Source organism: Rhea pennata, unplaced genomic scaffold (assembly GCF_028389875.1).
Source record: "Rhea pennata isolate bPtePen1 unplaced genomic scaffold, bPtePen1.pri scaffold_46, whole genome shotgun sequence".
Classification (NCBI taxonomy): Eukaryota; Metazoa; Chordata; class Aves; order Rheiformes; family Rheidae; genus Rhea; species Rhea pennata.
Window position 1 is genome coordinate 464185 of NW_026907685.1, and position 14504 is coordinate 478688.

At 49.0% G+C, this 14504-nt stretch overlaps 2 protein-coding genes and 1 pseudogene across 2 annotated transcripts; 2 read left to right on the forward strand and 1 right to left on the reverse strand.

Moving 5' to 3' along the window:
• The first annotated feature begins 1349 nt into the window (after positions 1–1349).
• LOC134154828 (olfactory receptor 14C36-like) lies at positions 1350–2285 on the forward strand. The gene has a single exon (XM_062601477.1). It carries the CDS (start codon positions 1350–1352, stop codon positions 2283–2285), a length of 936 nt encoding a protein of 311 aa, XP_062457461.1.
• A 2493-nt stretch (positions 2286–4778) lies between these two features.
• Positions 4779–8659, reverse strand: LOC134154829 (guanylate-binding protein 1-like; annotated as a pseudogene).
• Positions 8660–9988: 1329 nt separating this feature from the next.
• LOC134154830 (olfactory receptor 12D1-like) lies at positions 9989–10957 on the forward strand. Its single transcript, XM_062601478.1, has one exon. It carries the CDS (start codon positions 9989–9991, stop codon positions 10955–10957), a length of 969 nt encoding a protein of 322 aa, XP_062457462.1.
• The last annotated feature ends 3547 nt before the right edge of the window (positions 10958–14504 follow it).

The following is a 14504-nucleotide window of genomic DNA, read 5'->3' on the forward strand; positions in this document are numbered from 1 at the left end:
AAGTGAAAAAAAGGAAGGGAATGGAAGGGAAGGGAAGGCAAGGCAAGATTACAGAAGTCTAATGGCATTGTGCTGATTAAGGTGCCGTGAATAGCATCATCTGGCTAACATCAGGTGAAAACGCTGGGAGCTCCTGTCCTAGCAAGCGGCCAGAGAACATGAATTTGTCTCACAGTCTGAAGAGACACAGTCACCTGCATGGCAGGGCAGGCAGTCCTTGTGTTTAGAGCAGTTTTGGAGGGACACAGGCATTTCCCTAGCCGCACCTTTTCACCCTCCTCTTTGGAGCAGAAAAATCCCATCCAGCTGCTGCCACCAAACGCCCTGCCTTTCACACTACAGGCCCTGCAACATTCCCAGCTGTGGTCAGATCTAAGCGGGACCTTTGTGTTCCCAGGCACACTCAGCATCTCTTTTGTTTTTGAACTGGACTCTGTTCTCTGACCAGTCCAAGCTCTTTTTCAGAGTCACGTCTGAGTGCAGTCTTCCCCTAGCTGAGAGAGGTGGCAAGCATAGGCAGCTGGGAATGAGCAGACCAGCTCTCCTGGGTCGGCAGGAGCTTTTCTGCCTCTAGTGATTCACTAGTGTTCACACGGAGAGCAAGGGAAAAGTCAAGGATTTCTCCCATTGAGAACATCACATGATGTGGGCACCTGAAAATTAAATAAATGTACAGCTAGACTCATCTGCTCTGCCTCATTTCCTGGAGAACAGCATGTGAAAGTGCTGAACCTTCACCTATGGAAGAGTGTGTACATCAGAGCTTGTCACACTCTGTTATCCATATAGTCTGGAAAAATAGCACGCATGGTAAATTGATGTGAGGTCAGGGACAAAGCCCTCTACGATGGGTTGGGTCACTCCCGTCTTCCGTTGCTTTGAGAGGAGGCTGGTGGTGACTGATTCCAACACAGACAAATCTGCCCAAGAGGGGAAAGTAGGCTATGAACCAGTCCTCTTTCCTCTGAGAAGCAGCTGGGCATGGTGCCTATTTCATCTTTCATGGTAGTAAATGAGATAATATATCCACTGGGTCACTGGATTAACTCACCTTCACTCAACTCAGGGCATCCATCTCCTGGAGCTGTCACCTCCACGTGCCCACTGCTGTAGAGCAGGAGTAACTCCTCTGCTGCTCGTGGGCAGAAGGCACTGATCCTTATAGTGCACTCAGCCAGCGCAAACTGGAGTTCAAGGTAGGAAACTGCCAAAAGGTGCTCAAGAGGCATAAAGAGGCCATGTGGAGGGCTTCTGTATGAAATGGAATGTGTTTTGCTCATGGAAGTCCATGTAATTTCTCGGTGTCTTTTTTTCCTTTGACAGTCCCCACTGACCAGAGGGAGGAAATAATGTCCAACAGCAGCTTCCTCACTGAGTTCCTTCACCTAACATTCGCAGACAAACGGGAGCTGCAGCTATTGCACTTCTCGCTGTTCCTGGGTGTCTACCTGGCTGCCCTCCTGGGCAACGTCCTCATCATCACAGCCGTAGCCTGCGACCACCGCCTCCACACCCCCATGTACTTCTTCCTTCTCAATTTGTCCATCCTGGACTTTGGTTCCATCTCCACCACAGTCCCCAGATCCATGGCCAGTTCCCTGTGGAACACAAGGGCCATTTCCTTCTCAGGATGTGCTACTCAGGTCTTTCTATTTCTTTTCTTCATTTCTTCAGAATATTATCTTCTCACTGTCATGGCCTATGACCACTACATTGCTATCTGCAGACCCCTGCACTACAGGACACTCATGGCCAGCAGAACTTGTGTCAAAATGGCAGCAGCTGCCTGGGGCAGTGGTTTTCTCAATGCAGTGCTGCATACTGGAAACACATTTTCAATTCCACTCTGCCAAGGCAATGTTGTGGAGCAGTTTTTCTGTGAAATTCCCCAGCTCCTCAGGCTCTCCTGCTCTGACTCCTACTTCAGGAAAGCCGGGGTTACCATGGTTAGCTTTTGTGTAGCTTGTGGGTGTTTCGTGTTCATCGTGCTGTCCTACGTGCAGATCTTCAGGGTCGTGCTGAGGATCCCCTCTGAGAAGGGCCGGCACAAAGCCTTTTCCATGTGCCTCCCGCACCTCACTGTGGTCTCCCTGTTTGTCATCACTGCAGTGTTTGCCTACCTAAAGCCCCCATGCATCTCCTCCCCAGCTCTGGAGCTAGTGGTGGCCGTTCTGTACTCAGTGGTGCCTCCAACACTGAACCCTGTCATCTACAGCATGAGGAACAAAGAGATCAAAGAGGCACTGATGAAATTGGTTCAACGTATAGTATTTTACCAGTCATAGGCTGCCTTCTGTCTTCGTGAGCGATTCCCAGTTTCTCGTAGGCTGGCTTATGCTTTTCTTTGTTTATTGTATCTGCGAAAAGCATTTCTGTACACAGATATTTGTGTTTATCATACTTCTCCAGAGGCATGAACTTGGTCTGTCTGGCCAGAGGCCTTCTGTAAATGTGTCTGTCCTTGTGTCAGAGCTGGCTGCTGTAATAGCATTTCTATAATATATAAAAGAGATCTTGTCAGTGCAGTGACTGAAGGTCAGGTTCTTCTTACACTGGGAAAGGAGGTTGGAGAATGGTAGGAGTTGCCAGAGAAGCACCAGGGCACTTGTGCTGGCCTGGGGAGTGGGGCTGGGTAGGAGGCAGCTGAGGTGGGTGTTGTTATCCTAGAGAAAAGAGCAGGGGGGCAAGAGAGGGACTGGCTTCCACTTCCTAGTGTCATTGCTGGCCTTAGGGCTGGTAGGGAGGCTAACACCCACTCTCTCCCACCTCAGGAGCTGCTATGGCCATTAGAGGGGCTCAGGCTTGGTGTCAGGTGCCAGATCCCTGCAAGCACCCTGTGGCAGATACTGTCATGGGGGTGATTCCCAGACTGTCCTGCCCTGCTGGGATGGGCTGGGGAGAGGCAGTGGGAGGTGGAGGGAGTTGGGGGAGGCTGCTGAAGTGGGCTGGAAAGTGCCTGGGGGTGGAAAATACTGGTCTTCAGATAACTTGTATGAACAGGTAGGGTGGGAGAACACACCAGTGTGCTTAGGATGCAGAGCCAGACTTCATGACAAAGGGCCTGAGACATAAAAAAAATGCACAGAAGTGTGGTCTGTGCCCTCTGCCTGTTTCTTCTGCAGACCTTGTGGGGCACAACCAGAAGGGACTTTCAGATGTGGCTGAAGAATGGCTAGTGGTCCACGCTCTGATGCCAATCTCCCACCGCCATCTTCCCCTCAAAGGTGGGCTTCTATAGGGTATCTAAGTCCCTGTGTCAGAGCTCAGTCTTAAGGAAAGGTGTCTTAGGAGCCACATCACAACTTGATGCTGCCTGGATGCACCCAGTGCAGTGCACTTCTTCCATCCTCCATGCAGATGCACGCCACATCAGGGCATCATTTCCTTGGTGCACAGGAAGTCTAGATTGGACTCCATGACTCTGTACTTGCTGTCCTGAGAAAATGATTCAGAAAAGGGCCATGGTCAGCATCGCTTGGCCACACTGTGATGGGGGCTGTGCTTTGCTGGAGTGGCTGACAGTGCCCAAGGACATGGGAGGGATTTGCTGGAAGTAGTTTGGGAAGTGGAAGTGGGTGTCCTGGTCACCCAAGAAAATCCATTTTGTCCAACTCTGCACATTGTTCCGAGGAGTGCAGAGGAGGCAAGACGTTTACGGTAGGAGGAGGGGTAGGCTTGAGGTTTCAAAGGGTGGTTGAGTAGTTTAGTAGATGATAAAAGAGACTTTGTAATCAACAAAAGAGAGCAGAAGGGGGCCCACCCCTAGCGTGTGCACACAAGGACAAGGCAGGGCACGCGCAATCGAGGAGGTTCCTGGAGTGCAGTGATGATAACACTATGACACAGGTGATTACAAAGTCGATGAGGGCAGGCACTTTGCTGGGCCTGATACTCACTGGCAAGGAAGAATTGGTTGGGGTTGTGAAGACTGGGTGCAGCCTTGGCTGCAGTGACCATGAGATGGTGGAGGTCAAGATCCTGAGAGGAGGAAGGAAGCAGGATCACAACCCTGGGCTTCAGAAGAGCATACTTTGGCCTCTTCAGGGACCTGCTTGGAAGAATCCTGTGAGATACGGTCCTGGAGAGAAGGAGGGTTCCAAGAGAGCTGGCTGATTTTCAAGGATCTTCTCCTCCAAGCTCAAGAACGGTCCATCCTGATAATCAAGAAACGTGTCAGAAGGGCTGCGTAGATGAACATGGAACTCCTGACTAAGCTCAGACATTAAAAGGAAGCATACAAGAGACAGAAACAGGGACAGTTGACCAGGCAGGAATATAGATTTGCCATCCAATCATGCAGGGATGGGGTTAGGACGTCAAAATCTACCTGGAGCTGAATCTAGTGGGGGATGTGAAAGGCAACAAGAAGTGCTTTTGCAGGTGTATCAGTAGCAAAAAGGAGATTATGGACTATGTGGGCCCAGTGAGGAATGGGGCCGGGGACATGGTAACAAAGGGCATGGAAAAGGCAAAGGTTTACAGTGCCTTCTTTGCCTCAGTCTTTCCTGATAAGACATGGCTTCAGGAGTCTCAGGTCCCTGAGACCCATGGGAATATGAGCAGTGAAGATTTACTGTTGGTGGAGGGGGATCAGACTAGAGAAGATCTGAACAAATTGAAGTTATGGGACCTGATGAGATGCATCCATGAATGCTGAGGAAGCTGACAGACATCCTTGCTAGGCCACTCTCCATCATCTCTGAAAGGTCCTGGCAGTCAGGGCAGGTCCTGGAAAAAGCAAATGTCTCTCTGACATTCAAGGATGAGGATCAGGGGAGCTATAGGCTAGTCAGCTTCTCCTCGATCCCTGGGAAGGTGACGGAGCAAATCTTCCTGGAAACTATTTGCGAACACATGAAGCATAAGAAGGTGATCAGGAGTAGTCAGCCTGCATTCACCAAGGGGAAATCATGCTTCATCAGCCTGATGATAGCCTTCTATTATGGAGTGACTGGCTGTGTAGAGGAGGGGAGAGCAGTGGATGCTGCCTACCTTGACTTCAGCAAGACTTTCAACACTCTCTTCCATAATACCCTCATAGACAACCTGATGAACTACAGATTCGATACATAGATGATGAGGTGGTCTGCCACTGGTTGTATGACAGAGCTCAGAGGGTTGTGATCAGTTGGAGGCCTGTAGATAGCAGTGTCCCCTAGGGGTCAGTACTGGGTCCAGTCTTGTTCATCAATGACCTCGAGGAAGGGACTGAGTGCCTCCTCAGCAAGTTTGCTGATGATACAGAAGAGGCACAGTGCTACACAGCTTGGGGTTCCCAGCATCTGAGGGGATCTAATATTACCTATCCTCTTTTTCCTTCTTGTGTTAGCTCCAATAAATGGTATTTTAAGCAACACCTTACAGAATCTGAGTGCTTTTCTTACTGGGATCATAAGCAGCACTGTCCCAGTGCCTTGCATTGGTATAGAACAGGCTCTCCCTCCTGGTCATTGCAACACCTCTCAGGAGCCCAGAGGCACCCTGGGATGGGAGGTGCAGGGTGAGCAACCCCAGCTCCAGTGCTCTCCAGCAGCCCCTCTGAAGCCAGAATAGTCCCTGACAGTTGGCATAGGGACTCCCTGTGGGTCATGGGGTGTCTGGGATGTGCTGATAGAAACCACAGGCATCGTTATTTAGAGTGCGCACAGACCATATGCAGTGTCTAGGTGTGCAAGAGCAGGCAGCTCACCAGTGCATTCCCTTCTACTTCATAGTCTTCTTTAAGGACTGCTTTCCAATGAGTTTTTCCCTGCCTGGGGTTTGGCAAGGAGCTGTTGGAGACCTTCTTTCTTCCCTCAGTCCTGTTCTGCTCTTTTGTCAGCCCATGGGCACCTCCACAGTCCCTCTGTGCTGGGTAAAGATGAGTCTCCATGTGCCATCCTCTGATCCCAGGTAGGAATAAGCAGTGCCTATCTCTGCTCGGTCTAATGTAGGTGCTCAGAGCAGGCCAGAGGAACAGGAGAAGGTGCAACAGGCACAATGGCACAAGTAGCATCAAGAGAAATTTCAGCTGGGTATTAGGGAAAAGACTGTCACCATGAGAGTGGAGCAGTAGGGGTGCAAGGGCCCAGAGATTTTCAGACCTTGCCTGGACAAAGTACTGGCCAATGTAATCTACCTGGGAAGTTAGCCATGCTCAGAGCAGAGGTTTGAGTATAGATCTCCAGATGTCCCTCCTGACCCAGATCCTCTAGGATAGGTAAGAGGTCTCCAGGCATGATAGTATACTCCCATGGGGCTGAGATCTTTCTAGCAGTTTGTCACTAGTAGATGAGGAGGTCTCTGTCACTCTCTAGTTCCCGTGAAGCAAGACTCAGTCACATGCTGGTCCCCATGCTATCCTTCAAGGGGTGCCTTTCCTGAGGAATGAAGGTGCCCTGAAGACCGTCCTCAGCTCCGATCAGCTGGGAGTGGTGAAGCACAGTGGCTCAGACTGCAAGAGCAGCAAGGGACAGAGCAGCAAGAATGGGTACAGTGAGGGGAAATGGAAGAGAAGTGGCTCTAAATGAAGAAGCAAGTACAGCAGCCGCTGGAAAAGCTCTTCCATTTCCCACCTGCGTCATCTGACCATGTATTTGAGCCTTCCTCAGGCACAGTCCCAAGAGCAACTAGCCAGCTCTGACCTTCTGGACCTTGGCACTCACAGCTCCCCATTACTACTGTGTTGTCACCATGGATGGTCTTGGGTGTAAACTTCTCCCAGATGTGGCTGCATAATTTCACCATCTGCTCCTGGAATTCAGGCTCAATCTCACTGTCATGATGCTCCTCCAAGCGTGGCACTTCTGGTGTGGGGAGAACTGGTGAATGCATTCCTGGGAATGGTTATAGAACTGGGTTTCCTGACTGCTACCTGTGGAGGCAGGCTAGGGAGCAAGCTCACAGGGCTTAGGCTTTTGTTGTCTTATGCTGAAACGCAGCTGTCCAGAGCTGGACACATCCTGCCCTTCCTGAAGCACAGCACTGAGCACAGCGCCATTCCTCTACCGGGCTTTAATTTCAGCACATTCTCTAGGTACTTGTCTTCTGAGATTTCCTTCCCATCCACCTTCAGTTACAATGTGAAGTCCTGCACAGCCCAGAGAAAGGATAGGAAGAACTAGAAAACTTTGTCTGACTCCTCCAGCTCATCTCCACTCCCCCTAGGAGTTGCTTTCACCTTTACATTCTCCATCAGCTTTGTCACATAGCTGGGGAGCTGGCTAAGGAAATAGAGACCCTGGATCCTCAAGCCAGCGCACTCTACCCTTTCCACCCATCAGCACTTAATAAGGAGAAGTGGAGATTCTGCAGGGACAGAGAACAGCCTGGAGTCACCAGCAGAAGTAGGGCTGAAACCCTCAGCCCTGAGGTGTAGGGCACAGGATCCCTGAGGTCCTGTGTCACTGTGCCCCACCAGGAGGCTCTGATCTCCCCAAAGAAAGCAGCCATCTGAGGACCTGGAATGTGCAAACCCCTAAGCTAACACTTAGAGAGAGGCGGTCTCTCTGGTGCTGCTGCCCTGCTGAGGATACTGCAGCTGGCCCATGGCCTGCTGGTTGATGGTGCCCTTGCTGTTATAGACCAGAGCACTGGACAGCAATATGGCTAGCTCAAAGATCCATGCATTGCTCTGGAACAAGCCTGGCTCATACCAAGAAACTCTGTGCAAGACCCCTAAGAGTGAGCAAAGCTCTAAATTCCCAGGCCTTAAATGTCCAACCATGGGCCATGGCAGGGACAGCTTTTTGGAGAGATTCACACACGTAATATCACCACGTCTTCCTATAGCCACCTTGTCCTCAACCCTTAACTCTCAGAGTCCCACAGGCTTCTGATTACTAGAAAGTGCTGAGGAATCTGGCAACTTGTCAACCTCAGGAGCCTTCTCCTAGCTCCTCTGGCTGTCAGCACCACAGAGACAGCTCCAGTTCAAAAGGCACTGCAAGCCTGCAAGGCACTAGATTTCAAAAGGCCCACCAGCCTAACGGCTGCTGAGTAATCACAGATCCAGAATGAGAGGGAGCGTGGCTGTGAAGACATGATGTCTCACCAGGCAGCATGGCCCCAGCCACAGACTTCCTCCAGTACCCTGCAGACAGCCAGGATCCCAGGCAGAATGAGGGCTCTGACAGTCAAAGGCAAAGGTGAAAAATGCCAGGTAGGACTTCATGCACCAGAAGACTTTATCCATGTAGTTCTACACTGGCCTCCTGCCCCACAGGTGCAGGATGTCCTGCCACATCCTTCCTGGCATACCGGCACAGGCAATGAGAACACCTTGAGTCCTGCCACATGGCTGGGTCCTTGAGAGCTTCCACAGTGTTCTGTTCACACAAAAGGAAGTCTCTGCTTCTTCCACACTTTCCCCATGTCACTCAGCCCTTCAGTGTCTGGCAGCACCACAGTGTGTCCAGGCCAGCACGGGTGAGGAGCACAGCACATCCAGATAGCTTTGGTGTAGGACTGCATGGCGAAGACCAGAGAGAAACCTGTGGAGAGGACACAAGGGGCTCAGTAGTGTTAGATAGAGAGCAGGAAAACCAAGGCATCTTGGCTGCCAGGGGCTGGTACCTGGGCAGCTCACCACCTCTCCCATCCTCTCACAACCCTGCCTGGTCATGAGGTGGGACCTGCCAGTTCAGTACAGCCCTGTGATGGCCACCACCACAGGCTGCATGAACTATGACGGCATCTGCATGCAGTATCTTCTGCTGCACAACCAACCCCCACCTCTGCATGTTCTCAATCAGGCAGATGGGCACTTTGGTGTGGATTTCAGGTGCCATTGCTCACAGCAAATAGAGCTTGCACAGAGGACAATGAGACAGATATTTGGAGCCCTTGAAAATTATCATAGTTTGTTCAATCTCCATCTTCAGAAGTTAAAAGAAAAGTGAGAGTTTTAAGATTTTTGTGGAGTATAAAGGGAGCAAAAGATGTTAAGTCAGAGGCAAAGTTCAGCTGTTTAGTTGCAGCAGATCAAATGAAGCTATGATACATATTCAATGTATTATGCTTGGAAACTACAAAAACATATAAAACCCTTCTTGGCAAATTCCCCATTGGTCTCCCTGAGAATTATATGCTATAACCTTGCGTATTTCAATAAATGGCTTTTGATTCTACAACGTTCTCCTGCTTGTGAGAGCTTGCCGTACAAATAATCAGCAATCAGTTCAACTCCCCATGAGCTGACCCCATGAGCGTCATGAGCTTTCTGCGTCCCTGAAATGCTATGCCTTCATGTTTTCTGAAATGAAGTCCCATAAGGCTCAGAGGCTTGATCCCAAGAGAAGTTACCAGAGAGAGAGAAAATTTCCTTTACTGGAAAGAAATGTGATTGTTTCAGTGAAAGGGAGTACTATATAAAGGTTTCCTGACACCACTGAACAGTCTGCATTAATTTTCTTTGAGAGTGGTATGTTATATGATCTACTAAACTACAATAATACTTCAGCTTTGGGAAAGATTCAGTATATTCAGCTAGGATTTGGAATGAAGAAAATGATTAGAAAACCTTTTCTGAATTAGAAAAAAAAGAAGAAAACATAGGATTTCAGAATGATCGTTGCTTAAAAATTAGGTAACCAGCCAGCCGTCCTTCCTTCCTTCATCCTTCCTTCCTCCCTCCGTTCCTCACTTCCTTTTTTTCCTAGCTTCCTCCCTCCCTCCCTCCCTCCTTCCCTCCCTCCCTCATAATTTTCTTTCCTCATTATTCTCAAATACGCCGTTCCTTTCAGTGAGCTGGCACACAGGTGGCAGTTTCGACACTGGTATTGGCCATCTAGGCTACCACATTTTCTATTATTTGTTGAAACAGCTGGGGTGGAAAATCAAGGAATTCTTTCGAGTCACTTTTCCAGACTCAGTAGCTGATCTCTTCCATTCCTGAGGCAGCATCAGCTGATGATACACCTTATGGAAGAGGACTCTGGGAAAAGGAAATAACAGCTCAGGACAGAAGACAGCAAGTTACTGCCAAGTTATTTTCTCTTTCCCTGCAGGGATGGATAACCAGACAGAGGTGAGGAAGTTCATCCTCCTTGGCCTGAGCAATCTTCAAGGGCTACAACAATTCCTGTTCATGCTATTTTTACTGCTGTACCTGTCCAGCCTGCTGGGGAATACAGCAATCATGACTGTAGTGGTATGTGAACCCCGGCTCCATACCCCCATGTACTTTTTCCTCTGTAACCTCTCCTGCCAGGATATTTTCTACTCCACAGTAACCATACCCAAGATGCTGGCTGGCTTCCTCTCAGGGCGCCAGAGCATTTCTTACACTGGCTGCCTAAGCCAGCTCCACTTCTTCCACTTCCTGGGAAGTAGTGAAGCTTTGCTTCTGGCTGTCATGGCCTATGACCGCTGTGTGGCCATCTGCAACCCCCTGCGCTACACCCTGATCATGAGTCCACGGGCCTGCCTGCTGCTGGCTGCAGCTACTTGGACTGCTGCCTTCCTTCATGCTCTGATGCACACAGTCATGACCTCCCAGCTGCATTTCTGTGGCCCCAACCACATCCACCACTTCTTCTGTGACATCAAGCCTGTGGTGAGGCTGGCCTGCGATAGCAACCAGATTAACCTGAGCCTTCTCAACATCATCACTGGGAGTATTGTGATTGGCCCCTTTGTCTTCACACTCTCCTCTTACCTGTACATATTTTCCTTCCTCTGGATGAAAGTCCAGTCCAAGGAGGGAAGGAGGAAATCCTTCTCCACTTGTGTCTCCCATCTCACAGTAGTGGTCTTACTCTACGTCCCTGTTATTTTTAATTATGTGCCACCTTCCTCGGGAAGTTCACCCAGGCAGGACATGATAGCCACCCTCATGTATAATGTTGTCACATCGGTCCTCAATCCTTTGATCTACACCCTGAGGAATGTGGAGGTGAAATGTGCCCTAAAGAGAAGACTTTTCTCCAGACAGCTACTAGTGCAAAAAATGTTCTGCCTTGCAGCATGTGTGGGGTAGGAGGCAATGGGAAATGCAATCAGAGGCACTTTTGGCTCAAGAATGTGTTGTGCAGAAATCTGCTTTTCACTGCCAACAGCCTGGGTCCCTTCAGAAAAACCCTACATACTGGATATGGTCTTATGTCTCCTATCTTGGGCAATATCAGTGCATAAAGATGAATCTATGTTGGTGGAACTGCCATTCCTATTCATCCAGCTGGAAAAGAGAAGCGGCTCCAGAGAGTGATACTTCCAAAAAAACACCTTTATTACAGTGATTTACTCTCAAATGTCACTTGATTCTTTATTTTTCTTTCTTTCTTTTTTAAGGCAGCCGAATCCCACTTCCAGTCAGAGCTGTCAAGAGAAGCCAGGGTATGGTTCATCTTATCCTAAAGCCAACAGATAAGGAGGGATTTAGTTGTTTCTGTGGGATTCATTTGGCCATGTACAGAGATGTATGTTACGTCACTTGAAATACTCTGGGTATCTCAGCTGGTATCTCTCTGCTGCTCCAGAAAGATTTAGATCCTGTGCCAGATCCACCAGCCCTGTATGGCTGTCAGATAGCCTAGGGCATCTGAGATGGTGCTAGACACTTATGTTTAGGCAACTGAATTCCACCTCCATCGCCTAGATCCACAGTGGTTGAAACTGATGTTTAGGCATTTGTCTCACAGCAAGGAACGTACGTTTGGAACCTCAAATGTAGGTGCCTTAATCTCAAATTGAATCTCTCCCTTAATCCCAAAATTATCTTCACTGTGGTTCTAAGAGTACCCTCTGCAGGAGGGTGGTGTGACTTCTTTACTTCTACCTTCCTGCTTTCTCTTTCCTCGTTTACACTACTATATGTATCTACCTAAAATCTGCAGCTAGCTCCACATGTAGTTCTACTAGCCACTAGCCTCAGAGTAGCTCTTTGTTTATTCATTTGATTTTTACTGTGAGGTATCTGTATTGATTAATGTTGTCATCTGCAACAGGAGCAAAATGAGATCCATTTTTTTCTTAGGAAGTCAGCTGCAAGGGGTGGGACAGGCTTGCCAAGAAGCAGCCTCCTGTCTTCTCCTATTTACTTCTGTTTTCTTATTGTTCAACCTTCACCAGTGTCTCTTTTTCATAAGAATACATTTTATGGAAAAGCAGATTACACTGTGCCTGGAGCGGCACAGTGCATCCTCTGCATCTAGTTTATATGTGGCTTGTTAACAGTTACAGAAGGAATGGGCCAAACACTGGAATAAACTGTTAGTTCATGTGTTTGAAGGTTAGTCACCGTAAATACAAAGAACAGAAGAACAGTGATGGCAGAGAAATGCCAGTTACCTGCTCAGTGCAAAGGAGCACCCTGACTTGGATATTCTTAAGGCCATCCAAGGAGAGCGAATTTCCCATTGTCCCTGGGGCCTTGGAGGGAGTGTTTCTTCCAAGGTGAGTCCACCTGAGGACTCTCCTTGAAAGCCTTGTGGACTGAAGAGGTTATTGCATAAAGGGAGAGAGGATTTATCGTGGGAAGCAGGACAAGAGCATTTGGGAACTGTGCAGAACCTTAAGGGGGCTTTGGGAATGTGTGAGACTTTAAGAGATCTTCAGGAGAAGGACCAAAGGTGGGGAAAGGGATCAGAGTGGACTGGAGAGAAAGAAGCATGAGGGAGAAAGAGTTTAACTGGCCATGTATGAACAGGTCACTATGTTTGTCTAGTTGTGCCCAGCACCTGATCAACCCTACCTAGCCAAACGAGTGAAAAGAACACCAGAGCAGTGTCCCACTTATTCTACAGAGTAAGCTTATTCTCCTCTAATGTCCTTTCAGAGAGGTCCATTCAGATCTTTCACGTGTCTTCTCAGTGCCAGACTAGAGTCAGTCTGAATAGGGTCTTCTTTCCCCACTGATTACATCAAGCCCACTCCCTCGGCTGCGGTTTTGCTGGATGGTAGATAGGGACAGGGAGAATCTTGTTCATCCGTTCATGAACAACACTGATTAGATGATGTGGCATGTGGCTATTCATTAAACACCTGTGTCCTTATATAGAGGTCCCTTTTCCAGGTTAAGGAGATCCAACAAGCCTAAGTTAGCTGGTGGTGATGACACGATTGTGAGAAAGTTTGCCCAATCAAGTATTTGTCCATTTATTTGGGTAAGCTGGCCCTCTGACAGCTTAGCCTCTGAAAACATGAGCAATGTTCAGGACTTAATTTTCTTCTGCAACTCTGGTCTTCACACTCCAGTCCAAGGGTTTTTCCAATGACTATGATATTTCTCAGAGCTGACAGGTTGTATCATATTCAGCTTTGATACCACACAACGTCCACAGATCACAATCGTTGGTTGTATACATATCCTCAGCAGCTTTTATAAAGAACCCATGACACTTCTCACCTTTCCTGAGAACCACCCCCTTGCTGCCCTCCAGGCACGTCCCTTCTTCTCAGAAAGTCTTTCCCCAGATGAGAGTGCCCACGCCGGCCGGCTGCTGCAGGTCCCCCTGCCCTGTACTCCCTGCAAGGCTCTGTGCAGGCACTGCTGCTCTGCAAACAGCCAATGGTGGTGCCACACGGCTGCGGGGCGATTCCACAGCGCCCGTCCTTGTTAGAGCAAAAAGCAGACCCAAAAGGATGGTTAGCATGCCACTGGCAGTCCCCGCCTCCCATTTCATGCAGCTGTGGAGGGTGCTCAAAGGGACCAGGCAGCATTTCCGAGAGCACGAGGTATGTTATGGGGCTGCGCTGGATCCAGCCTATGACATTTCAAAGAGAGTACAAGGGATGACTCTCTGGTGTCTTTTTCCCTGAGCCTGCTGGGTCTCCACTGCCTCTCCTGGGATTGCAGAGCCTTCCTTTACCTATACATTTCCTGATTTTGCTTCACTCACCGCCCACTCCCACTATAGTATGGTCCTGGAAATGCTCTGAGCTCCCCTGGCAGCTTATTACCTCTCCAGGCAGATGGTCATCAATCACTAGCCCCAACAGATATGTTACTGCCTCAGGAAGGTTACTCTGTGATCATTCAACACCTCTAAAGACTCAGGGCCCAAATAAGCAAACTCTGAATCTAAACTTAGTTCTCTAACAAGCTGCAATGAGACACTGATCGCGTCCACCTGAGTCCATGAAGAACCCAAGCAAAGCAACAAGCCCTTTGGGGATACCATTCCATCACAACTTTAATGACTCCAATTTTGGAAGAAGAGCCAAGTGTAAACTCACTGCATTCAGGAGATTGCTTTATATTGTGGAGAGGCTATTAGAGAGGAAAGATTTGTCTGAGAAAATGGAGCCTTCATGCCCTCACAGGTTGCATACTTCCACTGGGCAGTCAAGTGCTAAAACAGAAGAGACCTCCCGGTCTACAAAGAAGCACTGTCCCTACAACCTGTCTCTAGCTCCACCCTTGCAAAAACACTCGACCCTTCTGGGATGCCCCAGAACTTTGCCCTGCACCTCAAAACGCCTGCCTGATGCTCCTCACCAAGCACATTCCTGCAGCACAAGTAACCTCACAACGTGCAGCCCAGCCCTCACCCCTTTACCTGCACTTCCCTCCTGGATGCCTCTAG

Bases quoted from the DNA above. Each gene is read 5' to 3' on its own strand.
- LOC134154828 (XM_062601477.1), top strand. From the start codon at position 1,350: ATGTCCAACAGCAGCTTCCTCACTGAGTTCCTTCACCTAACATTCGCA.
- LOC134154830 (XM_062601478.1), top strand. From the start codon at position 9,989: ATGGATAACCAGACAGAGGTGAGGAAGTTCATCCTCCTTGGCCTGAGC.